Raw genomic sequence first — 16,184 nt, forward strand, 5'->3', positions numbered from 1 at the left:
AATGAGTGAAAAAGCTACACAGAGATGTAACATCCACATCTGGTGAGCCTCTTGAGGAGCACACAGAATGCCCAAAAATCCCACTTTGACATGAGTGTAATTATGCCAGAAACAACCTCCTGTGGTAACAACATCAGGTACTTTAATGCAGCTGAGCAGTGGCCAAGTTCTGGCACAGCTTTCCTATGGAAACCTGGAGTACCTACACACAGAGTTATATCTGACATGAAAAAATATTGGATGAAATGGAAATCATTCAAATATAAAAGCAAAACATGCCTTCCCCCAAAATAACCTGAACACCACCAAGTATCCAGCGCCCTTGAATAACTGGTGTTTGATTTTTCCATATATTTGTGTGCTTAACATGTACTCTAATTTATGGATATTGAATAATCACAAAGAAAACCTGATACAAAGATATCATAAAGTAAGCACCCCTAGTTCTGTCTGTGCAGCAGAGCTTGAAATGGAACATTCTTCTGTGTCACCTGGGAATTTCAACCTCTCACAGGCAACTTCAGCCTTATTCTGCTTAAGGAGCAATATCAGCTTTGGCAAGTCACAAATACCTGAAAGGGGGGAAAAGGAAAGGAAATTTCAAGGAAAGGAAAGGAAATGGAAAGGAAAGGAAATGGAAAGGAAATTTCAAGGAAAGGAAAGGAAATTTCAAGGAAAGGAAATTTCAAGGAAAGGAAATTTCAAGGAAATTTCAAGGAAAGGAAAGGAAATTTCAAGGAAAGGAAATTTCAAGGAAATTTCAAGGAAAGGAAATTTCAAGGAAAGGAAATTTCAAGGAAATTTCAAGGAAAGGAAATTTCAGGAAAGGAAATTTCAAGGAAAGGAAATTTCAAGGAAAGGAAAGGAAATTTCAAGGAAAGGAAAGGAAAGGAAAGGAAAGGAAATTTCAAGGAAAGGAAATTTCAAGGAAAGGAAAGGAAATTTCAAGGAAAGGAAATTTCAAGGAAAGGAAAGGAAATTTCAAGGAAATTTCAAGGAAAGGAAATTTCAAGGAAATTTCAAGGAAAGGAAATTTCAAGGAAAGGAAATTTCAAGGAAAGGAAATTTCAAGGAAAGGAAAGGAAAGGAAATTTCAAGGAAATTTCAAGGAAATTTCAAGGAAAGGGAAGGAAAGGGAAGGAAAGGGAAGGAAAGGGAAGGAAAGGAAAGGAAAGGAAAGGAAAGGAAAGGAAAGGAAAGGAAAGGAAAGGAAAAAGGAAAAGAAGAAAAGAAAAAGAAAAAGAAAAAGAAAAAGAAAAAGAAAAAGAAAAAGAAAAAGAAAAAGAAAAAGAAAAAGAAAAAGAAAAAGAAAAAGAAAAAGAAAAAGAAAAAAAGAAAAAGAAGGAAAAGGAAGGAAAAGGAAAATCTTTCAAGGAGTTTATTGTTGGTGAAGACCAAACTAAAATATATTACTTACTTATTTTTATGGCCAGATAAATATTCTACATAATGTATGGTAGCATGACTACAAACTTCACTGCACTTCTCTTGAGGTTAAAACTTTAAAAGGAAAGGAAGACATTAAAGGGAGAGCTCAAACCCCCAGAAACTTCAGTATAAAATTTCAAAACTATTTTCAAGAAGGTTCTTCCACTGCAATGAAGTGGTAATTTGAGGAAAAAACCAGGGGTTTGTACTGCATTTTATTTTTTAAAAAGTGTCAGATGGCACTTTTAGCTCAGTAAATGAGGGCAGTTTGTAAGAGTTGTGACTCATGTGCCTGAACAGGTTTTGCATTTGGCATCATTAACTGTGCCACAGAAATGTGATGTTCCATTACCACGACCACCACAAAGTGTTTAATGGAAATAACATGAATATGGAAAAGCAGGTTGCAGAAATCATGACAATTCTGGGCAGATCATTCTCTCTGTTAACCATGATGCAATTACATAAAGAGAAAATTTCCAGGGTAAGTTCCCTGCCCCTAAACCAAGCCCACTCCTAAAGGGAAAAAAAGCCAAAACCCAAGAGGTTACAAAATATGGAGGGATGATAAATGCCATACTCCTGGGCTGAATATCTTATCAGTTTGATAAGGACTGATGAAAACCAGAAATGCACTCGTGATCTCAGCATATTTAGGTTGAGGAGGTTTGTACATTTATGTACTCCTCCCTTCATTAGCAATTAAGTAATGAACATGCAGAAAATCAAAGGGAATGGGACATACAAAAAAAGTCTGGAATTCAATTTCTGTTTCAGATCTTTTCTAACTTTTGAGGCTTCTGAAGTATAAAAGTTTTGACAAACGATGAAATATTCAATTTTCTGAACAGTTGGGGAAAAGACATTACACTATTTGTACACAAAGAACTTTGAGGCATTTTGTTTTTAATTTGCATACAATTCTCAGAGTGAATTCCACATGAAGAAGGGTGAGATACAACAGAGCTCATTCATCATTTCACAAGTTAACAGAACAAAGTAAACATCTGTCCTTCTTATTAATTAGCATCTACCCCTTCCTCCAATTTGTCACTTCCTGCTGCAAGTTCCCATGCCAAAGGAATGGCTGGACTGGTTCCAAACTCCACAGATGTTCACATGTGAACTTCAGCGATACTGCAAATTCTAACAGCAAGAAAAAAGTTGAAAGACTTTGGATGACCTTATATTCTCTTAATGGTTCACAAATGAAGACCCAAAATTCTGAGTAAAAAAATACTTCAGTTGTCCAGCTCAGCTATTCACTGACTGTGGTTCCTCCATGGAGCACCCAGCTAAGGAAAAAATACTTTGTCATGTAAGAGGGGGCACTAAATCACAACAGAGAAGTCTCAAATGGACTTCCTAAACACTTTTCTCTGGAGCACAATTTGAACATGCTCTTACCTTCTACATACTGATAAAGTTTTCTAGCTATATCATTTCCATACATAGCTGCATTTGAAAAGGTTTTTTGGCTTATATCAAACTGGCAGATACCATCCTGACTGAAGTATATTACATCAGTATTATCCCTACAATAAAATAGTGGCATGGTGTTAAAGACAGCATCATCTTTCTTCATGCTTTAATGAGATCAAATAACACTTAAAGGCAGGTTGGAAGGGAAGTAGTAGCAAATCTGTCTTGCAGATCTTTCTGAAAGAGATCAGAAACTGAAGCTGTGCAGGTAAGAAAAGGAAAGGCATGAGCTGCAAAGGAGTTGAACCTACCAACAGCAGCAGCAAATCCCCATCACTTGAGCAGTCTTTATTCAGCTCTTACAGCAATAAATACCAGTTTAGCCTTCTGCCCAAAGACTTACAGAAAGCCTTGTTCTTGGTGGAGGACTCCAGACTGTGACACTGTTCACAGTGAGTTGAACAAAAACCTAAATGGTGTTGAAGTGGCAAATGAAAGAACTCAGAATTGCACATCTCTGACAGGACAGGGTTTGCATTTGCACACAAGCCTACACATCACAGCACATCTGTCAATGCCAGTGATTCCATTTGGGACACACCAGTTTATTTTCCTCATGATTGTGGATTTTCCAGCAACTCTACTGAATCTGAAATATGTCAGTATCAGAGAAGAGACAATAAAAACCTTTTTACACTTCAATATTTATTAATTCTCTAGCAGATTTTTGCTCTATATTTAGTACTAGTGTAACAAAATTCCTGATAATTCTGTCTCATGCAGGTAACTTAAATGAGGAGTTAGCACTATCTAAACTGCAGAACTACCATTGGGGGTTCCTGGGGATGTACAGGGCAGGAATTTCCTGCAGCAAGGACACCGAGGTGGGGATGCACAGAACACAGGGCAGGCTCAGCTGAACGTACCTGGCATGGAAGGACAGCACCCTGTCACCTAAACAGCCTTGCCATTGTTGTTAGGAGGGCTTGGGAGGAGTTGGAAACTCCTGTCAGGAAAGATGATGTTCCTGTAGTTATTCAACTTTGCTGTTTAAAGTTGCTGTATTTGTGTTCTCTTTTTGACATAGTGAAAGATGTTACTCTACCCAAATTGCTATTACTGAGAGCATACTGTACCTTTCTGCACAAAGATTGCTGATAGACTGCTGCTATTCCTTCTCTGCAATTCCTTTTTCATCAATAGCAACTATGAAAACAAACTCTCTAGAGAGTCCAAATTTTTAAAAAATATATTACAGGAAAAATTGTAAATCTACTTGTAAATCACTTATTCTTTTCTCCTACAATTCCCACAGGTTTCAAAACATAATAATTATAAATGTAATTATTAAAATAATAACAAGAGTTGTGATAGTCTTTTGTTGTACTGGGCATTTCCCTTTTTTAACTGAGATACATTCTAACAGAAATACCACAGTACGAACCAGATAATTTCAATTAAAAAACAAAATGCAAACGATTCAGTCCAATGTTAGAGCATGTGTATGTGTGTATAATACTGTAAAAGTAGTCACACATTAGAGGTATATAATTGAAACAGCATTTTCTTTCATGAACCTGCTATTATTGAGGCAGTGACAAGGTTTCCATTTCTTTGTTTTTTGAGCTCTTTAAAGAATGGCTATTGCCACATTATGTAAACCTAAATACTGCACAAGCAGAAGCTTGTTGGTATCAGGTAAGGAATAATACCAGTAGTGCAAACAGCTGCAGAGACAATTCCTCCAGTTTGGGGGTGAACCAGCTATATAACACTGAAAGAGCACAGGCTTCTTCACAGCCACACTCGTGCCTGTTTCTCCACTCAGCTACACATCCTTCTCCACCTTGGTCTGCTTTTTACAAGGGTACCTGGGGGACAACCACCAGCTCATGGGATATTTATCATATGAAACACTTCTTGACTCTTTTCCTAACTCATCAATGTTTTAGAACAAGTCAAGGAATGATAAATACCTCAAGCATCAGGCAAGTGACAATAATACTGACTTAGGATCTTTAGTAAAAAGTGAAACATTCTCTCCTGAGATATAAATCAAGGGAGGAACAGGAATGATGAACCTAACACTGTACCATTGTTTGATCATCGTGCACCTCAGCTGAGCAGGTGGGAAAGAACAATTGTTCACTGCCCTCTGCTCATCCAAAGCTGTGACAGGCAGTTTATTTAGCTAAGTGCTTGGCTTCTCAGTATGCTGTCAGAGCAGTTCTCAATGTGCTGTCCCCCTTTAGCTTATTTCTTTAAAAGAAAAAAAAAAGAGAAAAAAAAAAAGAAAACAAAACAATAAAAAGGAAGAAAAATCTCAGCAGGTTAACAGTTAACCCTCATCTTCTCTCAGCTCTGTGGGTAGAAATTTGTATTGCTGTTGGCGGATCTGAGCCAGTTTTTTCCTTGCCTCTTCCAGTTCTCTCTCCTTCTTCAGCATTTCTTCTTGGGCTGCAATAATCTAGAAAACAGAAACAGCAAGGAATACTGTCTGTAAATAAGATTTCTTTCCCTATGACACCACAGTCACAGCTGGCCATGTGAGCATTCTCCAGAGAAGCACCTCACTTCAATGACTTCATCAGGAACTGCTCAAATTTTTCCAGATGCCAGGACTAGGCCATCAAGAAAAATATTCTATTTCCACTTGAATAAAAGAAAAAAAGAATCTACCACCTTAGTTGTACCATGCATCCATGATGAATTTTACAGTTCTGGATGTTACAGTTCTGCATTCTCCCAACATTCAGCAGGGTGGGGGTTTAGAACATGTAGAATAAGCACTATGTCTTAACATAATATCTGACTGACAGTAAAACTGAACTCTCAATTTTCCATGCAGGTATCCACAGGATTTTCCTGCATCTCAGAATGCCAAAATAAAAATGACAGCACTACAGACATGCAGAAATAATTAATCCAGTATATTTTAAGTAGCAAGTACAGTATCTGATGTACTTCATTCATTATAAGGAATCTAAAAGTTGGTACCTCAGAGCCTTGAAATCTACTTTTAAATATTATTATTATTTCTCAATAGTTATTATGGTCACAGCAACAAAGCCTCATTGGTTCTTATCTCTTATTCTCTATTTCTTTGCTTAAGTACATGTAAAATCATTGTTTCATTAAGATTTGGGAACAGTTAAAGTACACGAGAGAATTCTGAAAAGATTTATTCATTTCATCTGCAATTACAGCAAATGCTCAGTGGAGAAGTGCAGGACATCACTGTGCTCTTATATCAGGGATTCCATGAAAAGGAGACATCAAAAAACATGGATTTGTCAAGGAATTGATCATGGATTTGTCAAGTAACTGATCATGGATTTCTCAAGTAATTAATTGATCATGGATTTCTCAAGTAATTGATCATGGATTTCTCAAGGAATTGATCATGGATTTCTCCAGTAACTGATCATGGATTTCTCAACTAATTGATCATGGATTTCTCCAGTAACTGATCATGGATTTCTCAACTAATTGATCATGGATTTCTCCAGTAATTGATCATGGATTTCTCAAGCAGCAGATCATGGATTTCTCAAGGAATTGATCATGGATTTCTCCAGTAATTGATCATGGATTTCTCAAGTAATTAATCATGGATTTCTCAAGTAGCAGATCATGTATTTCTCCAGTAACTGATCATGGATTTCTCCAGTAATTGATCATGGATTTCTCCAGTAATTGATCATGGATTTCTCAAGTAGCATATTGTGGATTTCTTAAGTAACTGATCATGGATTTGTCAAGTAGCATATAGTGGATTTCTTAAGTAGCAGATCATGGATTTCTCCAGTAATTGATCATGGATTTCTCAAGTAATTAATCATTGATTTCTCAACTAATTGATCATGGATTTCTCAACTAATTGATCATGGACTTCTCAAGGAATTGATCATGGATTTCTCAAGTAATTGATCATGGATTTCTCAAGTAATTGATCGTGGATTTCTCAAGTAATTGATCATGGATTTCTCAAGGAATTGATCATGGATTTCTCAAGTCACTGATCATGGATTTCTCAAGTAATTAATCATGGATTTGTCAAGTAATTGATCATGGATTTCTCCAGTAATTGATCATGGATTTCTCAATGAATTGATCATGGATTTCTCAAGTAATTAATCATGGATTTCTCAAGTAGCATATTGTGGATTTCTCAAGGAATTGATCATGGATTTCTCAAGTAGCAGATCATGGATTTCTCAAGAAATTGATCATGGATTTCTCAAGGAATTGATCGTGGATTTCTCAAGAAATTGATCGTGGATTTCTCAAGTAATTGATTGTGGATTTCTCAAGTAGCAGATCATGGATTTCTCAACTAATTAATCATGGATTTCTCAAGTAATTAATCATGGATTTCTCAAGTAGCATATAATGGATTTCTCAAGTAACTGATCATGGATTTCTCAACTAATTGATCATGGATTTCTCAAGTAACTGATCATGGATTTCTCAAGGAATTGATCATGGATTTCTCAAGTAATTGATCATGGATTTCTCCAGTAACTGGTCATGGATTTCTCAAGGAATTGATCATGGATTTCTCAAGTAATTGATCATGGATTTGTCAAGTAATTGATCATGGATTTCTCAAGTAGCATATAGTGGATTTCTTAAGTAGCAGATCATGGATTTCTGAAGTAATTAATCATGGATTTCTCAAGTAACTGATCATGGATTTCTCCAGTAACTGATCATGGATTTCTCAAGTAATTGATCATGGATTTCTCAATAGCTTTGTCCAGCAGCTGGACATTGTAACACCCCTCATTTCTGTGCTGGTTTTTCCCTGCTTTATTTCTGGAGTGATGGTACCAACCTGAGCAATGCCACCCACAAACTTGGTTTTGACCACAACGTCGTCATCCTCTGCTTTTCCGAACGCTGCTTTCTGGGCTGCCCTCACAAGATTGTCTGATGCACGCTTGACAGCATTTCCTGCAGCCTTTGAGAAAAAAAAGAAATTGAGTAAAAAGAAAAGAACAAACATGGATTTGTCTGAACATCAAAACAAACATCTTTGCTTGACTGCACAGGAAAGGTATGGGTTTTTTTTTTTTTTCCCCAGGGAAAAGCAAATTAATCTGTGAAAATCAGTGGTACAGAGAGAACAAAATTCCTTTCTTTAAAAAGCTGAATGTTGGAGAAGTCACAAATGAGATTTTTTTTCCAATCATTTAAAAAAAAGCAGTGGATGAAATTCCAATTTATAATTTACTGATCGGATTTTTTTTGAGAAGAACAGAAACTAAAAACTAGTGTATAAAGATATCATCAAACAATATAATTTTAAAATTAATGGATTTTAATCAGGTCAAGTTAGCAACTTACACAGCCATGGTTCTCTCACATTTAAACTTTTATTTCCTAAAATTTCTCAGAGAAACATTGAAATATTTGTAATATTTATCTTTTGTTGTAATATATGTCTTTTGTTTCGACAAAATATTTATCTTTTGCTGTCTGAATATATATATTTTTTAATTTTTGTTTTTGTTATATATATATATATATATTTCCTATCCCATATTTCTAGCTGCATCTCACTTTCAAGCCTTCCTCACTGAGATGTCCCAAGGATAAATTGTTTGAAATTTACTCTGCTCAGTCTGGAGCTCATCCAGAAAGAATGGAAACATTTCCAATTGCTTCATTAAGTTTTGGAAGGTTCTGTAACAGTGCAGTCCAAATTTACATTCATGGGAAATGCAGTTCAAATTGGGGTATGAAGGAAAAAACCAAGACACTCAAAGTCCTCAATCCAACCTATTGATTAAAGCTATGTAAAACATTTCTGCTGGGGGCAAAGCCAGCTGAAAAGTCTCAGTAGTTTTGTCCCAGTAAAAATATTTAGTAAACATCAACTCATTGTTTTTGCTGTGATAAAGGACATGATTTCCAAGTGCAAACTGCTCTTCCTTTCATTATTCATTCTGGGACTAAAATGACACTTGGTAAAATGGCAAAGTTCAGTTTCAGTCCATGCTTGGGCTTGTTTCCTTTTCACATTCCCTTCCAATGTCTCACATTTGATTTCTGCTTAATAATATTTGCCCACAATGACCGAGAACCCCAAATTTCCTTTCAGAGCTGAGAAAAATCTCTAGCAGTTACATTTTTCCTGTTTCTATTGTTTGTTCTGCATTTAAAATTCCTTCAGGCCTATCTTGGCACCTGGATATTAGAGAGCAAATTGCATTATTCCAGTTACTGCCACCTTCCCCACACCCTTGGGCAATGTCAATCTACATGGATTGACTAAAAGCCCTAAAACCATCTCAGCCCTATAACTGCCCTATGACATAACACTGTTTGCTGTAGAAACATGTAGTTTTTTCACACATTCATATATTTTTTCCCTCCTAAATATTTAAAATATTTCATGTTTCTACTTTGAATAAAATGATGACATCAGTTCCTCATGCTCAGACAGATATTCTGTTACATGTATTTCTGTTGAATTTGATTCTGCCCAGCCATACATGAACTGTTGCACTGAATGTCCATTAGTAGCAGAAAAAAGGGAATTTTCATGTTCACCAAAGGTGGTATAAAAAAAGCAGCTGAAATAGTTGCATGTTCCAGGCTGAGCCTGCAGAGAAGGCTGTGGTCATTTTAAAAATTACCATCCTCAACCAAAACTTCCAGAGACTTTAGATTTTACCCATCAAAACACAATGGTAATTCAGCAGCAGCTCAGAGAAGCCCAACATGAAATGGAGGTGTAACATAAAAGGGACCCAGTTTTCTGTAAAGAAGCTCATACTCAGACCTCAATTGAGATGCTGCATTAGATTCTCCTCTTATTTCTGTCTAACAGTGATTGTCCATTTTAGAAATGCTCTATCTACAACTGCTGTCTCTTGACTCCTAGAAACAAAGGCAGCCTGACCACAATCCTAGCACTTAAAGAAATATTTTGTTGAACATGTGCATAATCCTGGAGTGCTGAGAAGTGTTCACACAGCACTACCATGGCTTCTCAGCAATTAAACACAGGTACCTGGAGCCTCCTCATGGCTTCAGAGTCGTGATCAGCCTTCACTTTGCAGGCCACCAGCAGCTGTGCTGTGGAAGCTGCCACTTGCTTGGCAGATGAGATGAGCTTCTCCTCACTGGCATGGCCTTGCACTGAGGCATTTGCTGCTTCACAGAGATTGCTGGTTGCAGCTGCCACCATTCTGGCCTAGAAGGCAGCAAAAACAAAGCCACTGGGTATTCTCACAGGGTATTATTTCTTCAGAGAATGTGCCAGTTTTCTCAAGAGAAGCAGTTACTCACAGCAGAAATAAGTCCCTGAGACCACTGTCCATCATCAGCTGCATTTGCAGGGATTGCTCCAACCTGAAAAAACAGTTCAGAGATGGCTTACAAGAAAACAGAAAATACAATTGCTCTGTCTCACACACTCAGTCATCCATGAAAAAAGGAAACACCTGTACCTGTGACTGTGCCCAGCACATTCAAGAGCAGAAAATCCAACTGGAAGTCAGTTGGCACAGTAACACATCTGCCTGCTCAGCAAGTGTCCAGCTTACTGTGCTGCTTCAGCTGACCCATTCTTGGAACACACAGGAGTAATTACAGAATAACCAGTAATTAGCAGACTATGGTGGCTGAAACCACAGCTGAAGCAGCAGTTCCTTAAGCCCCAGGCTTTAAAATAACTTACTTCTGTCTCCATAATACATTTGAATTGACATTATTCTTTCATCTCTTCTGATTTGGGAAGGTACAGAAGATCAGAAGGTTTCACAGGGAAGCCCCCACGTGCCCTCATGCCCAATAATGGCACTTCAGGAGAGCAGCTCACTTTTCTGCATGGCTTTTCCACTGAAGCATTCATGGCATCAGCAGCACCAGCAACAATCTGGGGACAGTTTTCTTCCCATATTGGATGAAAGCAATGAAGCTAAACCCTATAGTTGGTTGCCAGACCCACATCCCCACAGCTGCATGGGTCTGGGTGGTTTTAGGAGAGAAGCTCCAAGATGTGAAATGTAAACATGGTCCAGAAACTTGTGTTTTAAAAGAAATGTAAACAGGCATTCGAGCATAATGAGAATTCCAGGGAATGAAATCAAATCATTAAGTACAGCATCAACATAAACAGAAGATATGTTCTCTCATGGCTGTGGTGACACTTATGCAACTAAAAAAAAATCAGTTATATAAAAACCCCCAAAGTATTTAGGTTTCAAGTTTTTCTTGCCTCATCATCCCCTGAACAGATATGTTTAAGCAGACCACAGATGAAGTGCTTGTTGGTCCTGTTAGAAACAAAAGCACAAACTTTCCAGAACTGGGCTGAAGAGACAGCAGAGCCTGATTGTGGGAGCCATGACAGAGCCTGCTCTGAGTTAACAGTCAGGTGAAAATGGAAACCAGAGCTGTACAACAACAATGGTCCTATAATAATTGTTCTCACAGGCAACATAGCTGGCTGATGTTTAGATTTTATCTTTCAGAGTATACTGACTGTGAAAAATAGTGATGGATGTGAAATGATTTACAAAATCTCAATTCTGATCACACCAAAAGGATGCCAAGTGCTGTAAAGACTCCTTCCATTGATTGCAGCCATAACTACAAGCATGGCCACTGAGATGTCCTGAGTTGACATGCAGGCCTGTGCCCCCACTGAATCACAAGACACTGAGGGCACAATTACTGAGGCCTTCTGCTGTCCTGGCCAGAGCAGGATTGGACATGGTGACATTTGGGTTTGGATCCCCAAACTGCTGTGTGGGACTGTACATTACAGCTTCAATCACAGATCTTCATGAAGGGAAAAAGCCCCACAGCAAAACTCCCCACAGCTGAGTAATTTGAAGAGTCAAGCACTTGATTACACCTGTGAGGTTTAAATCAATGTAACTGTGGGGTTTTTTAAACAGAACCAGGCCTGGGCCATGTCTTGTGATGAGCAGTGAACAATTTACATTTTCATTAGTCAGAACCTTTAGCAGACTATATTCATTTTTGATGCTTTCCCCCACTAAGTGTTGCTACATGTCCTGTTTACCCACCTTTCCCTGAGCCACCAGTTCCCTCTGGGCTGCTGAAGCTGACTTCACAAGGGCACTGGTAGCAGCTGCAATGGATTTAGCTGCTTCCAGGATCTGTTCTTCAAAATCCAGAGTCTCATCTGCTTGCTATAACCAAGAAAAAACAACGTTACACATTCACCTAAAAGCAATTGTACTTTCCAGACCGAGGACATATACAAAGACAAGAAGATTCTGGAACACATCAGTAAAGTCAGTAAGATCTAGAACATCATTTTCTGCAAAGAAGTTTTGTGTGGACTAAAGCTGGGAGTCAATATAAATATTAGAGCTTGCCCTTGTGCTTGCTCACACAAGATATTTAAACAAAGCCATCAACTTTCTGGTGCATGACCTCCACTAGAGCTACTCTAAACTACATTCAGAAGAGTGCAGGGCTGAAAAGAAATTCTTGTTTTTCCTATCAAGATTATCTCTGTAATGCCATAATAGTGGCTTCCAAGATTGCTAAACTAGGGAAAGCATTTTCTAAATACTTAAAGACTTAAGGCATTGAGAAAGAACAATGATAAATATGTGTTGTCTCATTCACCTGCAGTAAGGAATGTAAAGCAGATACCAAGCAAGAGCACAGATTTAGCAGCTTTTGGTAAGAGCTGTCACTGCACAGAAAGCAGCTTTGTCCAGTTCAGTGATCTTGGACACAGGAAGTTCCAAAGCTCTGTCTGGAACACTTCAGCCATCCAAGTATGTCTTTGAACAAGCATTTGCAAAACCTCCTAATCAGGTTTCCTGCTATTTAAAATGTAAATTTATTGTTCTATAAAAAACTTTCCTGACTTTGAAATAATTTTAACAAATATTGAAAACATTTGCCCATCTAAGCATGTTTACTAACTGTTTTGAACAGTTAACAAAATAGATAGAGATGAACAGTTATTGTTAGTTTAAACAGAACCAGGCCTGGGCCTTGTATTCTGATTGTTTTTTATATAAAATATTCCAACAGAATGTATTTTGTTTGTGACTCAATCACAAGCCTACTGGAATCCAAGGCTGTATGACAAGCAGGGCTAGTGGCTACAGTATCAGGACATCCTATTTTGTGAGAGATAAGGCTTTTGAAATATTATACAGAATATAGAGAATAAATAGGTTTATTCTAACTACAACCACAATGTTCTTGTGCCACACAACTAACTTCAGAAACACCAGCCAGGTGGGCCATGAGTTTAAAAACTGGGCACTCATTTGCAAGTCTAAGCACACCCATCTAAATTTCAGTCAGGTTTAGTTCTCCTGTTACTGCAGCTTGATGAAATAGTCAATTATAAAATAATAAAGGATAACGATAAATAATTAGAAAATGACCCATCAAGCAGCACTCAGTCCTACAGCACTTCACTAAAAGTCCAGGAGATGAAACAATAGCATCCACACACACCAGAAAAATGGAATCATCCAAAAATCAAAACTCATCTGTAGATAAAGATGTTTGGCACTTTGAAGTTTTTCTTTTTTTAAGAAAAGCCACCTAATCTACAGAAAACTATTTGTCTTGCCTTGCTATTGGGCTATTCCCATCAACTAAAGTATATGTCTTTGTAATAAAAGGAATTGCTTTGGAAAGTCATGTTCCACACACACTTTTGGCCGTGCTTGCAGTGCCACATCATGACCGTTGTCATGGCAAAGTACAATCACACTGGCCCTCTACAGGCCTCAATTTCATAAATAAAACTCTTATTTCAATCATGACATTGCCAGAGTGATTAAATGGAATCCAGTACAGTCTGTCAGAATTACTGTCCTTATTAAAACAGATGCATTATTGACTTTGATTTGACTAAAGAATGAAACAGAAATATCAACAAAAACACCACTGACTGACAGTAAATTGAGGAGACTCTTACTGCTCTTTTAAAAGACTGTTATTGCACTTCTACTTTTGTCCAAAACTTCTTACTATCAAGTTTTTAAATTCTCATTTCCAACATAAAATCTATTATGTGCATTACTGTTTATATGTCAGCACTGTCAGGAATTCAGACTTAAATGAGTGAGAACTTCAATATCTGCTTATTATTACAAAGGAAGTGTCAGTCTTTGTTGACATTTAATAAAATGCTCATGGCCATAGTGTGATCTGCTGGACAGCAGTGAATGTGCTCAGATGGAGTTCAATTTGTGAAAAAACAGCCACCAAAAAGATGCTGAACAAAAGCAGTTGTTTAAACTCAGTTCAGGGTAGTGAGTGGACTAAATATTGCACACAATTCCTAAGCAAAAATTCCTGCTTTTCAAAGAGAATGCCAAGAAATCCAGAGTGCCATTGTACAGTGGTGGATTAACTTCCTCTGTGGAGCAGCAGGTGAAGCTCAACAGGAGAACAGAGCTAAACCTTAGCATTTCATCTGATATAAGATTTTTTCTGCCCTGTTTGCCAAATCACTTTCTTTCCAATTATACTGAAATCCAGGGCTTGGGAGATCAAGCCATAGGTTAAATTTCTCAAATTTCCAAGTCTTGCATGCTCTGACATCTCACAACTTTTTACTTCTGGAAAAAAAAACCTCTTAACAGTTGAACCTTTCTGTGAAGAATTAATTTTTGTAGCAGCCTTACACATCGAATGCCTGTTGGCTTTTTATCTTTTCTAAGAAATCCTTCTTTTCTAGTCCTTCTCTGTGGTTTTCCCTTCACCATCCTCAGGTGTGCCCATGCCAGGGCTGGATACTCAATGGGGGCAGCACAATGCTCAGCCAGCACTGTGGCTGTGTTACTGCCAGCTCTGCCCATTCCTCAGCAACAGGGACAGGCAGCAGCACAAGGCTGAGCACAGCAAAATGCCCTACAACAAAAGGAAATATTTCACCATTCCCATTGGTAAAATTTTGAGTGTGTCTCCTGGGCTCTCTTAAGTTCACACTCACAAACAGCAGCCTCACAACGGGTCAGTTCACAGCCTGCATGAATAAAGTTGAGAGCAAAGATGGCAGAAAATATCACACTGTGAGATTTTAGAGCAGGTTTCTTTAGAAAACCAGATCTAGGACAAAAGGGATGAGCTTCTCCTTCCTCCAGCAGCCCCCATGAAGATCAGCATCTCATTTTCCTCAAATCTGAGCTAATATGCTGTTAATAACCATGTACAGCTATAGACAGATTGGAAAATTAAGTCACCAGAACAGACAAACATTAGGCTCACTACAAATGAAATATCTTTAGAATATTTCATTTACTTTATTCATTTCATTTATTTCATTCATACTTTAGAATGAAATATCCTTAAAATGTTGATTGTGCCATTGAAAAGAAAACTAAAAAGATATGGTTTTGTATTGTATTTCAGCCATTTTTCTACAGCATCTGCATTATTAGGGGTAGCATAAATAAAGTCAGGGTTCATAGGAAAACAAATGAGCCCCCAATCTCATTGCAAAACAGTAACAAAAATTACAAAAGACAAACTGTTTTATTTTCAAGCACCTCTAATTTTCTACTTTATAATGAGCAAACCAATATGAGTAAGTTACTGCACTGAGCCATGGAAAGCACAACAAGAATCTCAGTGAAAGCTGCTGCTGCTCACTGTCACAAAGAGCCTGCACAACTCAGAACTCTCTCCAAGAGCAACTCTACTGCTAAAGGAGCACTCCATGTATGTATTTGATACCAGATTGGATTAGGAGCCTACAGGAACTCTTCTAAACCTGCTTGTGAGTGACTCCACTCCTTCACATTTCCTTCTACTAGGTTAAAACCCCCGGAGACAGGGCAGGACACTGTAGGAATATGTTTGATATATAGTTGGATTAAATAACAACCTAATATATCAAACATATCAGACAGAGTCCTGCAGAAAAAGGCATCCAGGTTTGATTCATCTTGGGTTAAAATAAAACAAAAACAAAGGACCAACTGCTGAAAGCTGCCAGCAGGGAACTCTTCCTGACTGGGAAGGGACAGGGCAGGGACAGCAATGCTCTCTCCTTTGTACCCCATCTACCATACCTTTTTATTTAAAAGTGGGTTTTTCTCACTATTACCATGAAGATTTTACTAGACCAAATAATTTTCTTCTTCAGAAAGTTACTAGTTGTGGGGGTTATTTTACAGGAAGTAGCAGGTTTGCATAACAGAAGGAATGTGTGTCTGCATTGCAATACAACTGACTCTCCAAATGGAAAACTGAAGAAATCATCCAGGTTTGATTCATCTTGGGTTAAACAAAAACAAAGGACCAACTGCTGAAAGCTGCCAGCAGGGAACTCTTCCTGACTACAGGACACCCATGTGTGGAGGCAG

The 16,184-nt window shown here is 37.9% G+C and overlaps 1 protein-coding gene across 1 annotated transcript in view; it reads right to left on the minus strand.

The window, feature by feature from the left end:
• Positions 1–2,317: 2,317 nt before the first annotated feature.
• The window catches only part of TLN2 (talin 2), a 146,858-nt gene continuing 132,991 nt past the window's right edge, over positions 2,318–16,184 (minus strand). Inside the window, 5 exon segments of the mRNA XM_074549725.1 lie at positions 2,318–5,317; positions 7,688–7,813; positions 9,872–10,054; positions 10,150–10,212; positions 11,898–12,023. Coding sequence (XP_074405826.1) covers positions 5,189–5,317; positions 7,688–7,813; positions 9,872–10,054; positions 10,150–10,212; positions 11,898–12,023 — 627 coding nt within the window. The 3' untranslated portion in view covers positions 2,318–5,188.

The sequence above is a fragment of the Zonotrichia albicollis genome, chromosome 11, assembly GCF_047830755.1.
Source record: "Zonotrichia albicollis isolate bZonAlb1 chromosome 11, bZonAlb1.hap1, whole genome shotgun sequence".
NCBI lineage: Eukaryota > Metazoa > Chordata > Aves > Passeriformes > Passerellidae > Zonotrichia > Zonotrichia albicollis.